This window comes from Eptatretus burgeri, chromosome 17 (assembly GCF_056783735.1).
Source record: "Eptatretus burgeri isolate ZD-2024b chromosome 17, Ebu_testis_v1, whole genome shotgun sequence".
Taxonomy (NCBI): Eukaryota; Metazoa; Chordata; class Myxini; order Myxiniformes; family Myxinidae; genus Eptatretus; species Eptatretus burgeri.
Window position 1 is genome coordinate 10,434,682 of NC_140977.1, and position 19,495 is coordinate 10,454,176.

At 43.6% G+C, this 19,495-nt stretch overlaps 3 protein-coding genes across 6 annotated transcripts in view; 1 reads left to right on the top strand and 2 right to left on the bottom strand.

The window, feature by feature from the left end:
- The window catches only part of LOC147009284 (uncharacterized), a 32,242-nt gene extending 23,509 nt beyond the window's left edge, over window positions 1-8,733 (top strand). Inside the window, exons 8-11 of one of the 2 annotated variants that reach the window (XR_015052836.1) lie at window positions 2,469-2,664; window positions 2,824-2,906; window positions 4,961-5,067; window positions 8,599-8,733. The gene's annotated coding sequence lies outside the window, so the exon portion shown is untranslated. The remainder of the gene's footprint in view (window positions 1-2,468; window positions 2,665-2,823; window positions 2,907-4,960; window positions 5,068-8,598) is intronic. The other variant, XR_015052835.1, reaches the window with a different exon arrangement.
- The window catches only part of PTDSS1 (phosphatidylserine synthase 1), a 163,610-nt gene that overhangs the window by 36,648 nt on the left and 107,467 nt on the right, over window positions 1-19,495 (bottom strand). The window lies entirely within an intron of this gene.
- The window catches only part of LOC147009285 (uncharacterized), a 36,237-nt gene continuing 34,719 nt past the window's right edge, over window positions 17,978-19,495 (bottom strand). For both annotated transcript variants that reach the window (XM_085862170.1, XM_085862167.1), the window contains one exon: window positions 17,978-18,784. In XM_085862170.1, the coding sequence (XP_085718296.1) occupies window positions 18,750-18,784 (35 nt within the window). In that variant the 3' untranslated portion in view covers window positions 17,978-18,749. The remainder of the gene's footprint in view (window positions 18,785-19,495) is intronic.

Genomic DNA, 19,495 nt, shown 5'->3' on the forward strand with positions numbered 1-19,495 from the left:
CAAAAAGTTTGTGGATGAGTTGACAAGAACAAGCCAATTAGATTTTGGTTCAGGTCTGGGTCCAGACACCTGGCCTATTGGTGAGATACAAGGTAAACTGTTCAGCCTGGTGGAGGTATGCACTCTACAGAGTTCCCTTCCAGTTAACCTCTGCCATCGAAGATGGACGGAGGTTACTGTTTTCACCCCTCTCTGTTTGTTTGTTACGAAATCTAAAGATTTTGTAAGTATATTGATGACTTCTGTCCTCTGTTTGTTTGTAGGCACGATAACTCGAACGGAACAAGCTACCAATGTCAAATTACACCATGTGATTCAGGAGGGTGGTGGCTAGTGCTGATTAGATTTTGGTCAAAATCGGTCAAAGGTCAAGGTCACAGTGAGGTCAAACATCCAAAACATTCGATTTTTGATGGTTTAGTACAGAATCATCGTAGAAACTTCTGGTTTGTGTCGCTACCTTCTCCAGAGACAGATTTTGTTAGACAAGGTCAGAGGTCAAGTTGCTGATTTCGTAAGTACCAGTCTATGACTTTGTGAACAGTATTATGGAATTTGAAACTTGGTGGGGGGTTAGGTATGGTCCAAGGATCATGCCATGAGACTTTGGACTTGGTCCAAAGTCCAATATGGCGGCCATTTCGAAAAAATATTTGAGTTTTTGTTTTTGCATTTCTACACGTTTTAAGTGATTTCCAACCAAAAAAAAAGTTTGTTGGAGGAAAAAAAACAATTTTGCAACTTTTTTTTCAAAAAATATTTGAATTTTTTTTTTGCATTTCTACATGTTTTACGTGATTTCCAACCCCCTCCCCCCCCAAAAAAAATAGTTGGGGGGGAAAAAAAAAAACGATTTTGCTTTTTTTTTTTTTTTTCCAAAAAAATTTCGATTTTATTTTTTTTGGAATTTCTACATGTACGTCGATCTAGTTTAGTTTATTCAATCGTGGTTCAGTGGAGTCTGATCCGTTTTGACCTACAATGAATGGGATATCAGGGTCACTTGAGTGACCCAGCAGTATTGGCGGTGGAGGTTTTGCACTCAACCGAGTGCTCCCCCTCTAGTTTAACATAGATTGAGAAGGTTTGTTTGTAATTTCAATTCTGACACTCGGCATCAGCTCTTCGAATGAGAACCTCTTGTTTCAGAACATGACACGTCCTCGTTTTTTAATTTTTATTCTGCGATACCGGTCGTCTGTTCCTGTCCACACTAACTCCCAAAGTTTTCAACTTTCACGTTTCATATTTGGTACATAGGTACAGACTGGAGACGGTGTCGTGACATGCGGTTGCCATGGCAACCAGGATGCTGTTTTCCATGTCTTAGCAAAATTCTGTATATACCTTGTTTTATTTTAAGAGGCAGCTCCATGAAATTTTAACAAATGATAGAGGACTTCCTTCTGAATATAGAAAGTGTTCACACATTCTTGCAGCTACTATATTGGTCAAGATATGAGGGAAGATGTGTCGTCTGTTTTAGGGGTCTGAATAGCATCATTTTTGCACATCCATGCCAGAAGCTCATTTCAAAATTAAAAGACCAATCGTTAAGGTTTTCACACATTCTGAACTACCCCATCCATTAGGACTTACACGCAAGATTTCAGCTTCCTCAGGCCATCTAACAGGCTCCTGTAAGTGGAAAAATCACTCGTATGACGGGCTGTGTAAAATGATTGATTTTTTTTTTTTTCCCGCATAATGTTTTTATTTTAAGAGGCAGCTCCATGAAATTGTAACACATGAAAGAGGACCTCCTTCTGAATCTGGAACGTGCTCACTCGTTCTTGTAGCTACTATATTGGTCAAGATATGAGGGAAAATGTGTCCATTTTAGGGGTCTGAATACCATCATTTTTGCACATCCATGCCGGAAGCCCATTTTGAAACTTCATCACTTAGAGGCTTGTGCTTTGCACACAATGTACTACATGTATGTTAGAAATGGCATGCTAAATTTCAGCTTCCTATACCATTCCTAACCCCATTTAACGGACTCCTGTCGGTGGAAGGGTCACTCGTATGAGGCTGTGTAAAATGATTGTTCTCGCATAATTATTTTTTGTTGTTGTTGGAGGAGGCAGCTCCATGAAATTTTGCTACATGGTGGAGGACTTTCGTCTGAATCCAGAAAGTGTTCACTCATTCTTGTTAATAACGTGTCGGTGAGGTGTTTTTATACGCCCGATTATACATATATAATCGGGACGTATTATGTGATGCTGGTCGTCTGTCCGTCTGTTCCTGTCCACACTCTAACTCCCAAAGTTTTCAACTTTCACGTTTCATATTTGGTACATAGGTACAGAATGTGGAGACTGTGTCATGACATACGTTCGTCATCTGAAGTGGTTGCCATGGCAACCAGGATGCTGTCTTCCATGTAGTAGCACAATTCTGTATATACACCTTGTTCAGGCATATATTGTGCTCACTTGTTTAAACTTTGTTCTTGTCCACAGAATGTGGTGCAGAGATTGTATTCACTCCCATTGTTCAGTTCTGCCATGGACGAGTTTGTTCAGGTCTACAAGAGAGGGAAGGAGTCTCGGCCTGTTCTTCTCTCTCTGGGTAATATGGTGGAACAGGGTGTCACGGGAGTAACTGTGATCGTCTCCAGTGGGATCCAACCAATCGCCAGGATTCTTCATCCACAGAGTGAGTGATTCTGTGCACATCGGACATGATGTCTGAACTTGTTTTGTGATCTATTCTGGTGAAGGCTTGAGGTAGTTTGGGTAGTTTTTGAAATTGTCCCCTTCGAGTGATTTATCTATATCTGTGATCTTTCTGAGATTCCTACAATCTTTTCTCCAGTTAAGTTTGTCGACGAGCTCGTGTGCCGGGGTCTCGATCTCGTGGAAGAGAAGGTACCGATCTTGCACCAACCTGCCAACAAGGTATGGATGAACTATTTAAAAAATATTCCTGTAGTGCTGCTTGTTCACGATGACAGTAACATTGTCTTCATCTTGTTTTAATTGTTTCGGTGACTGGTCGCATTACCAGGTGGGTAGGAGCCCAGAAGGTCTCCGATTCCACCCATTAATTTTCTGTGCGAGTTGGTGGGTTAACTGCATGACCATGATAATGTCTGTCAAATGGCCAAGCAAACTGTTCCAGGTAACTGTTTTAATTGTGATTTTTTTATTTATTTATTTATTATTTTTTCTTCTTCCCCCAAACAGTCCAACAAAGGTGCTTCCAATTTTCTATGCGCTTGTTGGGTTTCCATTCACTGATGACCAAGAAATAGGTTCTCATTAACAAGGAATTTATGAACTCTGTGGGGAGAAAAGAACACGACCGCACATGCAGTGAAACCAAATTATTGTTGGTCATGTGATTTGTGCACGATTCCGGTGAGTCTCGTCTGAGACTGATGGTCAACCGATTTGATGACCACCCCTCCTCCTCCCTCCCCCCCCCCCAACCGGATCATGTGTCTAATCAGCTGAGTTCTGATAATTAGGAACCAAACGTCTGATTAGGCTGAATGATGTCAGACGTGTTGCGATCTTTATATGCGATGTTGATCTTTGCCAATTAACCTTCAACGGGCTTTCTTTATTTCCAAATGAGGTTCCATGACCTGAATTCACCCCAGACCAGTAATGTTTGATTTGTCATGTCGGGAATGGAATTCCAAAGCGCTTAAACAAATGGCCTAACCAACAACCTTGTCCACAATACCAATGACTGGAGATCCTTGGGGGTCCGACGAGCACATTACGAAAGACAGAATCCACAAGATAAATGTTGACAGTCCTGCAATAGTTTGTTGGCAAATTAGTCCGTGGCAGAGCTGCTGTCCTGGCACTAAGTCCCATGTTCAGGCTGGAGGATGGGAGAGGCAATGGCTCGAGCTCAGTGAGCAGGTGAGGTTCAGTATCCTTTCTGGACTCCAGGTGACTCCTCCGCTTCTGTGGGTGCTCCACCCTTTTATCACCTCAAGGTCATATGTGCCACCCCCCTCCCCCTTGCTTACCAGTGGCCTGTTGGCAGGGCAAACCTGTCTGACCCGAACACCTTGCTGGCTCTGCAGGTAGCCTTTTTTTTTAGGTCATCTCGTTAGAAATGACGTAATAAAACCAGTCTCGATGTCCGTCCGTCCCCATTTTTTTTTTTTCTTCTGATTTTTCTCTATTTGGTATGTGGGTAGATGTTGATGAGGGATGCATGACTGTATGACCTTTGACCTTATTGAAGCTCAAGGTCACTCCAAAGTTGCGAAATCGTCTATTTTCAAAATCTATCTCCGCCGTTTATGATCCGATCTTCGAAATTCTTTCAGATTCTGATAATATGGAACAATATCGAAATTTGTTTGGGCCGGTTTTTTGAAATTCGTCCTGTTTATCGAGTCACGTGTCTTCAAAGTTGTTAAAATTGTCTGTGATATGGTCAAAAAAAATTCGCCTGATCTTGATGAAACTTGGTATGTGGGTAGATGTCTGAGAGATGCACGACTGACGTTTGACACGATTGAAGGTCAAGGTCACTCCAAAGTTGCGAAATCGCCCATTTTCGAAATCTATCTCCTCCGCCGTTTGTGATCCGATCTTCGGATTCTGATAATATGGAACAATATCTAAATTTGTTCGGGCCGGTTTTTAAAAATTCGTCCTGGTTATTGAGTCACGTGTCTTCAAAGTTGGAAAAATCGTCTGTGATGTGGTCAAAAAAATTTTGCCCGACCTTTTGAAGACGCATTGATCATAAATGTTTCAAATCAACCATTTTCAAAATCTATCTCCGGATAACTCAGAATTGTAGTTTGATTTCTGAGGTTTTCTATCCTTTTTACTCACGGGCTTTCGTCTGTACGTTGAACCGAAAGACGAGACGACATCGAAGCCATTCTAAGCCTATCAGAGATGACCGTCACCCCCAACCGGGGTAATTTTTATTTATTTCTTTTCCTTTTTCTCCTCCCCACCTTTTTTGTGTGAAGTGATTTCTTTGTAAAAGATTAATGGAGGTACACACCACTGCTCCAAGTTGTCTAGTCTGGGTTTGAATCCTGATGCAGCCATAAACTGTCACCCCAGTGTTTTACAGGTAGGTTGATTCAATGCGTGGCATCTCTCGGATGGCCGTTAAACTGGTCATCACGCCTCCCCCTCTTAAGGACCAAGTTTTTTGTTTTGAATTTAAAACTGCTTCCCCAGTGTAGAATGTACAAATCTGATTCGCAGTGAGTTGACTGGAGAGGTACAGGCAGGTGTTTGCCAAGTAGTGGGTTTTAAATGCTCCAGCCTGGTTTTATGTCAAACCTGGTGGTTAAAAAGAAAATGTTGCTGTTTGGGTACGTTTTACCATCCATTCCTTTCCTCTTGCTTTCCTCTTGCTTACCTCATCTCACCCTCTCACCCTTCCCCCTCCCCCCCCAAACCTCTCTGGGCACTATCAACATGCTCTTTTAACACCCCATTTTGTTCAATCCTGTGCTACCCCCCCCTCCCTCTTCTTCACAGGTCCCACTACCAAATACAAGATGAGAACCCCTTCCCTCATGCTTATCGCATCCTACTCTCCATACCCCCCCCCCAATCCATACTACTCACTGCCACCTTCCCTCCCAGAATGTATAGCAATGTTTGGTGAGGTGTTGCTACTTTTCTCCCCCCTCCCCTCACAATATTTCCATCAGCAAAGTGACAGGTTGTATTTGCTAGTGAGTAATAAATAAGTCCTCAGCTTTAATTACTAAACCAATCACATTAACTTGGGGACCACACAAGACTCAGCAGGCGAATGACTGAACTAACTCGTGGCATGAGCCCTGCTTGCTCACTGTCTCAGTGCAAAAATGGTACCAGCACGTTGTAATGTTAGTACTGCAGCATAGCGAACCAATTGTTCGACTTTTCATAAAAGCACCAAAATTGGTACATATGTTGACTAATGTATTCTGGATATGGAGCCACTCGAGATTTTGCCTTGGTCAGCTTTTGGCGGCCATTTTCCAAAATGGCTACCATTCTACTTTAACAACATGGGATATCTGTCATTGTTGTTCTTTGTAGGTTTCTCAGAGGTGATACTCAAAGGATTGCCTCATCGACAGAACCAAGACTATTGACGAACCTATAAATAGGAACAAACTCTCCCTCTTTGAACAGACAGACCAAAAGCACCCAAAGGCAAGGAAGCACCTGTGAAGAATGATGTGGCCTTATTTGCAAGGCTCTACATCGGCTACCTGGACGAGTTCTTCCGTCATGAAAATCGAGCATGCCCTCCCACGTTATCTGATGCAGCTAAGCTACACCTGGGTAGCAAAAGCGACTTGCTGGTGTGCCTTGAAGGCGTTGCTGAAGCTCAGTCTGATGCACCTGCTGTCACTTCTGTTGTCCTTGATGGCGCAGTCATCGTGCAGATGTTGAAGCCTGGCACTGCCAAGACATTTGAAGAATATGCCCACCAATTCTTCATCCCATGCGTCGAGGGGCAGCTGCGTCGTGCTTCACGTCTCTACCTCGTTTGGGATAGCTACAAAGATGGCTCCTTGAAGACGGCGACAAGGGAGAAACGAGGAAAAGGGGTGCGATGGCGCGTGGTGAGCACCGCAGCCATACCAGGAAACTGGCAGAGTTTCCTACGTGTCGACACAAACAAGGTGGAGCTCTTCACCTTCCTGTCCGATGTGCTAGTGCAGTCCTTCCATGACGAGGCAAAGGAGCTGGTAGTCACTGATGGTGAAGCAGTCATCGGCCTTCCAAGGCAGGAAGATGAAAGCTCTCTGGCTCCATGTGGTCAAGAAGAGGCCGATACTCACATCATGCTGCAGAACATGACCACCGTCGGATTCAAGTTTGAACCATAGACACCGATGTCGTCATCTTGGCGGTGATGGTAGCCCAGGCACTACCATGCATGGATGAACTCTGGATTGCCTTTGGGATGGGCAAGAACTACCGCTACATCCCTGCCCATGAAATAGCTGCCTCCCTCGGTCCACAGAAGGCACGTGCCCTCCCTGTCGTCCACGTCATGACCGGATGTGACACGATATCAGCATTCGTGGGGCATGGGAAGAAATCTGCCTGGGCCACATGGAAATTGTTTCCAGAACTGACAGATTCTCTTGTGACCCTGACCACCACGCCACTCAACATCCAGGATGACACTATGCACTGCATTGAAAGGTTTGTGGTGCTCTATGACCGCACCAGTCCATATACGGACGTCAACGAGGCCAGAGGAACTCCGTCCAGCGCATCCCACCTACCTACGATGCTTTGGAACAGCATGTGAACAGATCAGTCTTCCAGGGTGGCTATGTCTGGGGGCAGGTCTTGGTCCTGTATGTAATCAGCTGTATGTAAAGTATGTAATCTATAATGCAATTTTTGTTGATTCCAAACCCATTGAATGTGATTAATATCATTTGACTCTTTCTCCAGGCAATAATAGGTACTTTTCAGGAGCAGTAATTTACAAATCAAATGATGGCTTTTTTACCAAAAATACTGGCTCATAATATTTGAATACACCTTTTCATGGTTAATTTGCTGAATTTTACTTTCCTTGTATCTACCACCAATACAATAAAAAAGAGCATATAGCCAATTTTGCTAAAGTAGAATGGTGGCCATTTTGGAAAATGGTCGCCGAAGCTGACCAAGGCACAATCTCGGGTGGCTCCATATCTAGAATTGTTCAGAATACATTATTCTAAATGTGTACCAATTTTGGTGCTTTTTATGCAAATTTGAACAATTTATCTGAAATATCAGACTATGCTGCAGGACTGTGGGGTAGCTAGATCGTACAGCTCTGTCTTCAGGCTTGGGCACCACATGTCTCCGCACACCGGGAACAGGAATCTCAGTCCACAAGGATCTCAGACCATGAACCACACGGTGAGCTTGCGAACGTCAACCACTTGAACGCATTGCCTTGCCTTTTATACTCCCAGCTTGCACATGATGTGCAGATCATCATGTGACACCCTTGGAGTCTACCAACATCATGTGACACATCTGTGCTGATGGGTGGGAGTAGGGGAGGGTGTTTTTTTTTTTTTTTCCCCTTCAGTTTGCCATGCAGTGAGCAGAGTGGGGAAAAAATACACATCTACCCAGGGATTTGCAGTGTTGAGAGGCGGAGGGTGGGGGGTGGAGCATTTGAAATGCATTTAGGTGGGAAGGCAGCGACCTAAACATTAACCCGTTAGTTGCAGCAATTACAACACTACACAAACGAATTCCAACATGCACTTGCACCAATAAATAACTATTCTAATTAACCCCATTTTACCCCCTAAACCAGGACTGTAAGAGTTGGTGTACCCTTCAAGCTGTTCAACTTCCATCACTGCCTTAGACTTTGCTTTCAAATACCTGTAAAAGGCTTTAAATGGTTCAGCCCTTCATAATGACACCGCCAAGATACTGGGGGAGTCACTATTTAGGTGAGATAAAGGGGTAAGGTATCTTCTAAAGAGAACAGGGGTTGGTTGTTCACCTTGAATTTAGTGTGAAGACACCTGTCTTTGGAACTTGAGAAATGCATCTTCTAATGCTTGTACAACTGCCTTCATAAACAGGCCTGCTGTAATGTGATTGGATGTTGCCTTGTCTGCAGGTTCTTAATGATGTGAAGAAGAACTTGCAAAATGTCCAAAAACAAATGGGGGTCCTTCTGGATTGGTCTAAGTCCCAGGTCAGAGTGGGTTTGGAGAGAGCCAAGCAGGCCGTGTTGGACGGAACAGACTTGCTCCTGAAAACCAAGTTTGGACAGGTGGTCATGTCTGGTGCAGAGTCTATGCTTTCTCAGGTGGACCGATACCTGCCAAAAGATGAGCCAGGTGTGTCAGTGCTGTGGGGATTTGGGAAGTGATGCTGTTTTTGTACTTTGAGAAACTAATACCTGTGCGTCTTGAAGGTGAAGGTCATGAAGAAAAGGTTGTCGTACTGAGCTCCTCGTCGCTCGACTTTTACCGTCGACTCCATGCTGTGTCGACCAAGGCCGGGCGAGAGGTGTTCAGGAAGAGTTCTGTCGGGATCCAACGTGTTGCAGAGAGCGGTCGTATCCGTTTAACCAGCGTGCTCGAATCTTTCAAAACGGGGTTCGACTCCGTCATGCAGAAAACTCCGTTGAACCAGGATCACGATCGGAATCGTGGTGGTGACATCTGTAAAGCAGAGGCTGTGGATAAATGAAGCAAATGAGTTGAAGCACACAGGTTATTTCTCATTTTTGTTTGTTGCTTCACATTGAATGGATTGAATTTCCTGGTTTGTTTGAAAATAAAAATTTCTTGCTCTGATTGTGAATGGTGTTATCAAATATTTTTCCTTTTAAACTTTGAATCGTGTACCTCTACCTTTTAGCAACTGCTGACACTACATTCTGATCAGGACATGAACTGTACCACAATCGACCTGAAGGATGCTTGGCAAGTGCTTCAAGCACTCCAATGAAAAGGTTGAACGGCTGGCCAGACTGTGGCTGAAACCACATCAGATCCCTTTAAAGAGCAGGTTGTGGGTCACCAAACATGTTCTGAAAATTTATCGATATTAATATGTGCATTAAATAGTTCGATGCAAACCATTGGGAAAATTAATGAAATTTAACTCAAGTTATTTCTTGAGGCTGTTGGAAAAAAAAAAAAAAAAAAAACAGCCATGTGCCCATATATGGATGGTGACGTCACGTTCTCAAACAAAGCGGACGCTCATTGAAGTGTCCAGTTCAGCGGGCTGTTCTTTTGCTTTTTTGAGCTTGCAACTGTCTACATCATCCTTTTTTATTTTGAATTATTGTAGAACAAAGTTATTTGTACATCAGGCCTCGTACATGTGTCGTGTTTTGTGAAAATGGGTAATCGCTCCCACCGATTCCTGAAGGAATCAAACTTTTGCTGGCAGTGGCTAAGATTTGTACAAACACAATGAGCAAATTTTCCCACAAAGAAAACTGGTAAAGAGGACCCTTTGGATTGACTTATTTGTGGTGGCCATTTCGCAGCCGAGGATTACGATGGCAACAGAATGAGAGCTCGGTTTCAAAACAACTGCTCAAGTGAGACAAGCGTGATGCTGTGCCCACCATTTATCCTTCTCACACTATCACCTACGATTATTCGCAATTTCGTTTTAATGGCCAATTAGCACCAATGTATTTTGCCTTTTCACAATGTCATTGCAAGGAAAAACACAAAGAGAAAAGAAAAAAAAAAACACTTTCAAAAAAACAATCTGTTCCTGGATTGGGGCATTGTGTTTATCTATAAATGCGCATTAGAATACACTATCTGGAAGTCCATGCGGTGTGACCCGTAATGGGGAACGTGGCTGAGAATCTCTTCCTCTTCCCCATCAGCCACACCTACACAGCAACGTGTCCTGTCATTGGTTGGTAAATAAATGGCCATAACTTGGGAAGCACTTGTCTGATTAATATCATATCTGAAACCTTAAAGGCACATCCACAGGGCCCAGCAATATACCTGGTAAGTTTCAATTAGATCAGACAAGTGGTTGTCAAGAAACAGCGGTCACAGACACACTCAGTCAGATTGCTGGAATTATAGATATGCCACAACAGTCTCTTGAAAGTTGGGGTTTGTTCTAACTGTTCACTTTTGCTGGGGTCAAACTCAGCTGTCAGAAAGACTTCAACGCCAAGGCCACGGTGTATAATATATTTGGGTCCATTATTGATTCATTCTATTTCTGACTCTTGAGTGACAAGAGGGTTGGTGGTGGTCATATGGCAGCTTGGCTGCCAGGGTAGCTAAGGTTGCTCAGCCAGGGCAGCAGGGTAGCTAAGCCAGGGTAGCTGCCAGGGTGCCATTTCTTGAAGTGCAACTGTGTCACTGATGCAGTGCCCCTCTACCAGTACACACACTGGAACTGGTACTCATTTCACCAACCTCAGAAGGATGACAGGCTGAGTCAACCCCCTGGTGTATTAATTCAGTGGCTGACGGGGCTTGAACTCAGGACCACTTGGATCCCAAGCCACCATTCCAACCACTGAGCCAACACAAGGCTACTGGAGGATTAAAAAAAAAAAATCAAGTCACAGACGAATCAAACTACATTTCATGCATTGAACAAGAAAATGAAAATCTACAAACCAATCTGTCTGGTGGAGTCTGTCAGTATGAACCGCCAGGCAGTCAGTCCTGCCACTTGTACATGAAATAGGCCGTTTTCTGGCACTTGCAAGTGGCTCAAATTTATATGGCTCAGGGCCAGAAACTCCATAGTATAAATTCCCATCATCCTCCGACTCGTCCTCGGCAATATCGGAATGAAAACACTCAATTTCATCGTCGCTGAAATCACTCTCTGATTCGCATCTCACCATTGTTTACACGCTGTTTCCGAATGTTCACAAAGTTTTCGGAGAACGTGACGTCATCGCATCTTCGGTAACTTCCGGACTGTTTTTCGATCACTGACAAAAGTTTTGACTTAAAAGTTAATTTTAACATATTTTGAGTTTCAAATGTAAGAAAATAAATTCCCAACGATTATTAATGTGCTTACAACCTTCGAATCACGCGGTCATCAGCGACCCAAAACCTGCTCTTTAACTTCAAAACCAATCTTCACTGTGCCCACAGCAGGTAAAGAAATTGAATTTGTTCAAATGCCTTTTATCTACAAGAGTTGCTGTTTAACACAGAACAACACTGGAAACTGCAAAGTTTAATTGCAGATGATCTCCCATGTTGCCTGCTCATGTGTGTACGTATCACGAAGTACATCGGTTCATGGTCCGAGCAAACATAAAAAATTTTTAATGGGGGGTGGGGAACTTTATCGTTCAGAAATCTTTGCGGTCTGTTCCAAGTCTAGACTGGGTTGAGCAGGCCAAAAAACATGTTGGCTTTAGATCACAGAGAGCGAGTGGGGGGGGGGGGGGGCAAGGATCGTCTGATGAAGGATATAATTAAATAATGTTCATTATCTTCAAAGGGGGGTGTTTTAATTAACTCACACCCAATTTTCACTCTTGCACTTCCTTGGAGTTTTCTTTGTATGCATGCCAAATTTCAGGTCCAGTATGGGAGCATGGGCCAGAGCAGCGCATCGCTGTGTCCACTTTCCGCCGGTACTCCAGGGGCTGCCATCTGGCCATCCCCCAGGCAGATGCCTGGCCCATCTCCTTGAGATGCCAATCAACCTGCTGCAACCACGAGGCACGTGGTCGCCCATTGGCCTCCTCCACTCACGAGACTCCCTCGCTGAGAGAATCTGGTGAGCAGGATCAGCATCAGGAAAACGAGCCACATGTCCATACAGCCGCAGCCGCAGCTGACGCTCACGGACGATGCAGGCAACAAATCTCATTTGAGTATCTCAGCAACCGCTCGTTGGACACAAAGTCCGACCAACGATAGCCAAGGATTCTCCGCAGAGACCTGGTACCAAAGGAATTAAGTCTCCGTCTCAGATCCTTGGTCAGAGTCCAAGTCTCGCATCCATAGAGCAAGACTGGAAGTACCAAGGACCTGAAGACTCGGACTTTCGTCCTCCCGCACAGGTACCGGCAGTGCCACACCCCATTATCCAGCGAATCCATGACTCCCCAGGCCCGACCCAGACGTCTATTGACCTCTGACTCACAGCCAGCAGAGACATGAATATCAATGCCAAGGTAAGTGAATCTCTCCACGACCTCAACATCCTCACCACAAACATGCACAGATGGGACAGCAGCATCCAAGATGCCATTGAAAGCCTGGATCTTGGTTTTCAGGCTGCGAAGTTTCTTGCTTTTGGAGTTACGGAGAAGACTCACTGACATTTGTACAGATGACCCCTTCCAAGGAACTTCCACACAAAGACCATTTGGCCCAAGAAGCTTGTACAATGGTTGCCAAACTATTCATGATAGTCTCCAACTCATCAACTTTGGGGTCATAGTTACCTCTGCCACCAGAGGTCCTTTTCACCCCTCTTTGTCTGAGTAGGGTATCTCAAAGTTATGGATGGATTCTGACGAGACTGGGACAGGTCCATTGTGTGATGAGGTGGAATTTATTCAATTTGGGTGAAGATCTGGATCTGGCCTATCAATGAAACAAAATGTAAACTGTTCAGCCTGGCAGAAGTGTGTATTCTACTGAGTGCTGTTCTAGTTTCAATGTTGTGGGGAACTGTTTAAGCATTTAGCAAAACATTGAAATGGAATTTTCCTTCCTTCCATTTTAAGTATAATCACGTTGGAATATGTACATTTAAACCGGACTACACAAACACTGACCTTGCTTGTGATACTGTCTTTCCATTTAACCAAAGTTCTTGATTTGGTTCCAGGTGTGAGAAACTGAGCTGATTAAAAATATCAATAGACCAAAAAGTTAATTCTTTTATTTATTTTTTAAAAAAAGGTCTAATGCTCTGAATGGAACTGCCACTCCCACGTGTGGATATGTCCGTGAGGGAGAACACTTGGCACTTCCTCGAAACTCAATGGCTGTGTTTCACCCCTCTTTGTCTTTCTCAATTAGGGACTATTGAAATGGACCTTTTAGACCCTTTATTCCCCCCTTGGACCCTTTTGACCCCTTCACCCTATGTCGATACTTTAGACCTTTTAGATAGTCTCGATTTTTTTTAGAATCTTTTTTTTTTTTTAGAAACTTTTAGATTTTAGAAACAGACCCCATGAGATTCATTCACCACATGTTCCACGTGTTGGACCAGTTTGTGATTTTACCCAGATCTGCAGAGCGAAAAAGCTGCTGCTTGCCGGTCTGAGGGACGACTGATGGTGCGGCAGAGGGTGGAGTCATCAGCAAAGAGATGATTTTCCAGAGAGTCGGAGAGATCATTGAAAACCAGAAAAAGAACAGGGCCCAGAACGCTGCGTTGAGGGGAACTCCAGCCTGGACAGGAAGAGGGGATGAAAGAACTCCATTTAAGGCCACCCGTTGGCTGCAACAGGAGAGGAAGTCTGCGAGCCATGAGTGGAGATGGTCTTGGATACTACAGGAAGAGAGTTTGGTGGGCAGGGTGCCAGACTGTGTCACAAGCACGCGATATGTCTCGATACGGCTCGGATTTCCTGTCTGGCATTGAGGACCTCCATCCATTGATGGGAGAGCAGATGCAGCATATCCAGGGTCGAGTGACCTGGTCTGAAACCAAATTGATGATCGGAAATCAAGTCATTGGAGAAGAGGAAGGATTTAATGTCTGAAGCGATGATGGATTCCACAACCTTGCTGATGATTGGGAGATGGCTGACTGGTCTGTAGTTGCAGGGATCTGTTTTTGCACCTTTTTTTTTTGTTGTGCAGGGCAGTGATGTTTGCTGATTTCCAAGCAGATGGCAGATGACCTTGAGCAAATGAGATGGTGAATAGAAGAGAGAGAGGGTGAGCAAGAGCATAGGAGCAGGTTTTTAGGACACGTGGGCTGATGCGTTCTGGACCGGTTGCAGAATCTGAGTTTAGGTTTGACAGCAAAATTTCCACTTTGTCAGAAGAAAAGGACACAGAGTCCAGGGACAGTTGGGTGCGACTGGGTAAGGTGGGTACAGAAAGCGATGGGTTTCGGACACAAGATTTCGATGCAAACACGGAGTTTAGGCATTTAGCCTTTTCACATGCTGTATCAGCTGTGTGGCCATTTGAGGTAAGGGAGGGGATGGAGAGGGAACATACACCCGAAACAGATTTGATTAGATGCCACCAGGATTTGGAGGAGGGAGAGAGGTTTGAGAGTTCAGACTTGAGCTTCGAAAGATGTTTTCTGGCTCTCCTGAGGGTAGATACATACTTGTTCTGAGCTTTATGGAAGGAACCGAGATTACCCTTTCCAGAGGCAAAGGCACGTTGTTTCAGGACAACTGCCTTGCCACAAGCTTCAGTGAACCATGGGTGGGAGGAAGGGTCGGACAACTGAAGACGAGAGGGGATAAATCTGTGCATGAGGGAGAGCAAGTTTCTTTGAAAGAATTCTCAGGATGAGTTTATGTTGGAGAAAGTAGCGATAGGAGACCAGTCTAGAAGTTTGATGGCTGCTCGGAGACTCTGCCAGTCGGCTTGAGTGAAATGCCAGACTTGACGGCGCTGAGGTGGTTCTCTGATAACAGCCAGAGAGATGTCCACTTTGACAAGCATGTAGTCAGAAGAACCGATTGGAGCGAAGGAAGAAAAGATATTTTCAGGGAAATTTGTCAAAATAAGATCCAGAAGAGATGGAGTACCATTGGTTGAGATCTGAGTCAGGAAATTGATCGATTGAGTCAGTCCCAATGAGTCGCAGAAGTCTTTCGCTAAAGTGCCATGACAGGTGAGAGAGGTACCCACACCCAGCCAACTGGCATGACAATTGAAGTCACCACATGTGAGGAAGAGAGAGTTTGTATGAGAAGATAGAAGTTGATCCATGTTTTCGGATAGTGAGGTGTAAATGGAGTCATCACTGTTTGGTGGACGGTACAGGACACATATAAACATGAGGTGGGAGTGGAGGGGAAGCCGCAGCCAGCGGTATTCCTGGGGGTGTGGGGGAGTGAGGGCAGTGCATGGAGAGTGAGGAATATAGTTTGATGAAGAGAGCAACTCCTTCACCAGGATGAGGCTCTGATCTGTCATACCGGAAGAGGGAGTAACCAGAGAGAGATACTTGGGAGTTAGGGATGTTTTGAGGGAGGAAAGTTTCTGTTCGGCAGATTATGTCTGGTTTGTTGGTGGCAACTTGTATGGAAAGATCTGTAAGGTTTGAGCGAAGGCCCTGGATATTTGAGGTCCACACTGTTAATGAAGAGGGAGGGAGGAGGCTTTGGGTGGAGGGGATGGGAGGGGAGGGTAGGACAAGTGAGGAGTGGGGGAGGTAAGGAGAGTTGTTGAAAGAGTGTGGGGGGTGGCAGAAGAGCTAGGGGAGGGGGCCAGATGAGGATGAGAAAAAGGCTCTGTGGTGTTGGGGGAGAGGGGGCAGAAGGCAGTTGTGGATTTGAGGAGGTGAAGTGATGAGATGGAGGTGAGAGGGCAGGGGAAGGAGGCAGCTTTGTGGATGTGAGGGGTGGGGGGTGAGTGGGTAGAGTTGAGGGAGAAAGGTGAGAGGGAAGCTTGGAGGGAGAAGAGTGTGATGGTTGCTTTGAGAGGGAGGTGAATTGGCACTGAAGTTGGAAAAAAAGAATGGTTGATGGAAAGCGAACATTCATAGCAAACTTTTTATTTTTATTTTTAAATTTTTTGGTCAGAAATGCGATTAAGGACATTTCTTGATGGATGCAATGAAGGCGAATTAAGAGAATGGAGAGAAGAAATGTTGTAACAGTTGGATTTTTTTCGGCAAGGTATGAAGGAAAGGTCGAATTGAGAGCAGTCTGTTGAAATAAAGAGTCGTGAATTATGATACAGTAATGAGAACCACACGTGTGAAAGAGGAAGATGAAGCATTATAAGAGATCGTTTTTATTAAAATTATTTTTTGAGAGTTTTCATCAGATTAGGTCATGGAAAGGTTGTAGAAAAAAATCGTGAGGTGAATGGTGAATTTGGATTGGTAAACGCACGGGGTGGAAACAGATCACGTGGTTACGGGAGAAGCACGTGGCTGTGGGATAGTCAAAGTGAATTATTCATTTATTTAAAATAAGAATTGCATAACATTCGGAAAATGGAAGGTTGAAGTAAAATTGTGGAAGTGTATGGTGAATTTGGAACGGTAAACGCAGAGTGATGCTGATGGATCGATGCAAAGTACCAGGAAGAGTGGAGAGAGACACATGGTTACAGGTGTACAGATAGAAAGGATACAAGGAAAAAAAAATTTTTTTGAAGATTAGGTAAGATTCGGGAATGGAAGGATGTAGAAAGAAATCGTGAAGGTAATGGTGAGAGAGGGTCAGCTGAAGTAAAAGAAAGATGGTGTGCCAGCAGAAAGGAGGAGGAGGATCGGGACTCGTGGGTATGGCAGTTGTTTTTTCATTTAAATTTAAGACAAGAAGCAGTGTTTAGTTGGGAGGGTTGGGGGGGGGGCGTTGGGAAAGTGGCGAAAAAAGGAATTGAAGGTAATAGGGAGAGAACACAAATAAAAACAATCGTATACATAGAGTGGGAGGATGGGTAGGCCTCAAGGAACCCGTTAAGACAAGGTCGACAAAAACTCACAAAATAGCACGATGTTTGAAACAAAACCGAGCTCGGAACACACAAACATGTAGGTGAGAAAATAAACAGTTAAAGTCGGCAGAGACCCCTGAGAGAACCTGCCATTGCTGCAAACCCAGAACCGGAAGTCAAATGGAATCAACTGTTTATTTTTAGACACTTTAGAGCCATAAAACTTTGCACACCCTGTGAGAACCCTTAAAACCTATAGACCTAGTTACGCCCTTTCGAACCCTAAGACCCAGTAGACCCTATTGACATCGGTAGGACCAAAAGATCCTTAAGACCCTATAAACTCTGTTCGAAAACCTTAGACCCCATAAGACATTCCATACCCCTATCGATCATTTAGAACCCTTCAACCGCATTAGACACTTTCGAACCTGAAGATCATTAAAACCCCTTGAAACTGTTAAGAACCTAATATAACCCATAGACCCCAAAGACCAATAAGCTCCTTAAGACCCCATTAGACCTGTAACTACTATTGGAACATACCCTTTAGACCTCTTGGACCTTTTAGATCTCCTGAGACCACTTAAATCCCTTGACTGAATAGAACCCTTTAGATACTTTTGATCTCTTCAGACCCTGGAAGACATTAACACCATTTAGACTGCTTTGACTCCTTGACCTTGAGAACCATTAAATCATTTTCGACCTGAACTACTGCTGGAAAATACCCCTTTAAAATTAGCTCTTTAAACTCCTTAGCATCCCCAAAGACCATTATAGACCATTCTCAACCCCTACAAACCCTTTGAATCCCCTAGACTTCTTAGACCCACTGCGCTGTATTTATAATTGGAGCAATATGCAAATCTTGTTCATCCATAACCCGCAAGAGTAATCAGTTGGTGGTGATGTGGATTTTTTTTAAACCCACCTTGTTGTGATCGTTGTCCTCCTGAAGGATTCTAACTGGCCGATTGTGGAATCCTATTTGACTTCAGACAGAGTTTAACGTTTGTCCGATTTGATTATAAAATCCTACAAAAACCCTATCAACACTGATAAAAATGATGTCCACACAAGTCCTTCCTTGTGAAACAATTTATTTCCTAATTATACACCATACACTTCTCACCCTTGTACAATGAACTTAAGAATCCCCATTTGTTGCAATATTATTTGGTTCTATTTAATTTATTCTTACTTTAGTTAACAGTTAGACCAACCCGATTCAATTCACTTCTACATTACATCAGAGAGTTTTATACTAACTTGGTACTTGGTCAGTTCCAAGGAGTACAAGCCACTGAGAAACCATACTTCCTCACGTGCTTGCACTGAGAACAATGTGCCTTTCAAAACATTTTATACTTCCATGAGAAAGAGGTTGGGGGATATTCACCCAGACTGTAGACGTGTCCTTTAGACAAAAAGCCACTTCATACATTTTCTAAGCAAAGGTTCATTTATCAGCTCGGTCACTCTGCTCCAGAACAACACATTTCTTATCATTTAGGGCAAAAGTCTTTTGGCCAGAAATGACAGCCAATTCAATTTGCAGCATAAAAGTTACATTTCTGAAACTCCATTTGTTACAATTTAAAATACATTAATATAAAATTTTCCCCCACAGTGGTGAGTGGCACCAGCGACCACCATCTTGGAATACACCAGAGGCTGGTCAGCTGCACTGGTTTCAGTGAAAAATATGGTGTTTTGCTGTGCTTTTGCCTGCAATAACAGGCATTCCCACAAGTTGAAAGTGATCAAAAGCAACACTTTTCACAAATAAGGGAACTTTCTTTTATATTAAATAAGATTTTGAAATGTTTAATGATGTTATCTTGTATAATCATATGCTTGTGTGTATGTGTAACAATCCTTCCTACCAATTGGTTGGACAGCTGCCCCGATTCCACCCATAATTGTCACTTCGACGCATATTTAAGATGCTTCGCGAATAATATAATTAATTTACGATAATTTATCAACACACATTTATTAACACAATTGGGCTTCTCATAATCGCTTATTAAAAAAAAATTACACGGAAAGACAAACAACCAACTGAAATAAACCATGACTTATCGGACATCCACTTCCTGTTTAGATCACGCTTTTCGTGAATAGAGTTAATGGCATGAAGAGCAAAACATTCCATTATTTAATTGAGGTAATGAACAAATATGTAACGAGAAGGGCACTCGGAAGAGAGCGTACCTCCGCCAGGCTGATTAGTTTATATTTTGTATACTACTGAAAGGCTGGATCTGGATTTGGACCTGAACTAAAATTTAATTGGCTTGTTCTTGTCACCTAATCAACTCACCCACCAAGTTTGTCGACTCCATCCATAACTTTTTGAAATATTGTGCTATATATCGTTTTAGCCCCGTCACTCAATGGTGAAGAATCACTTTTAAAATTCTAGGATCCGGATTC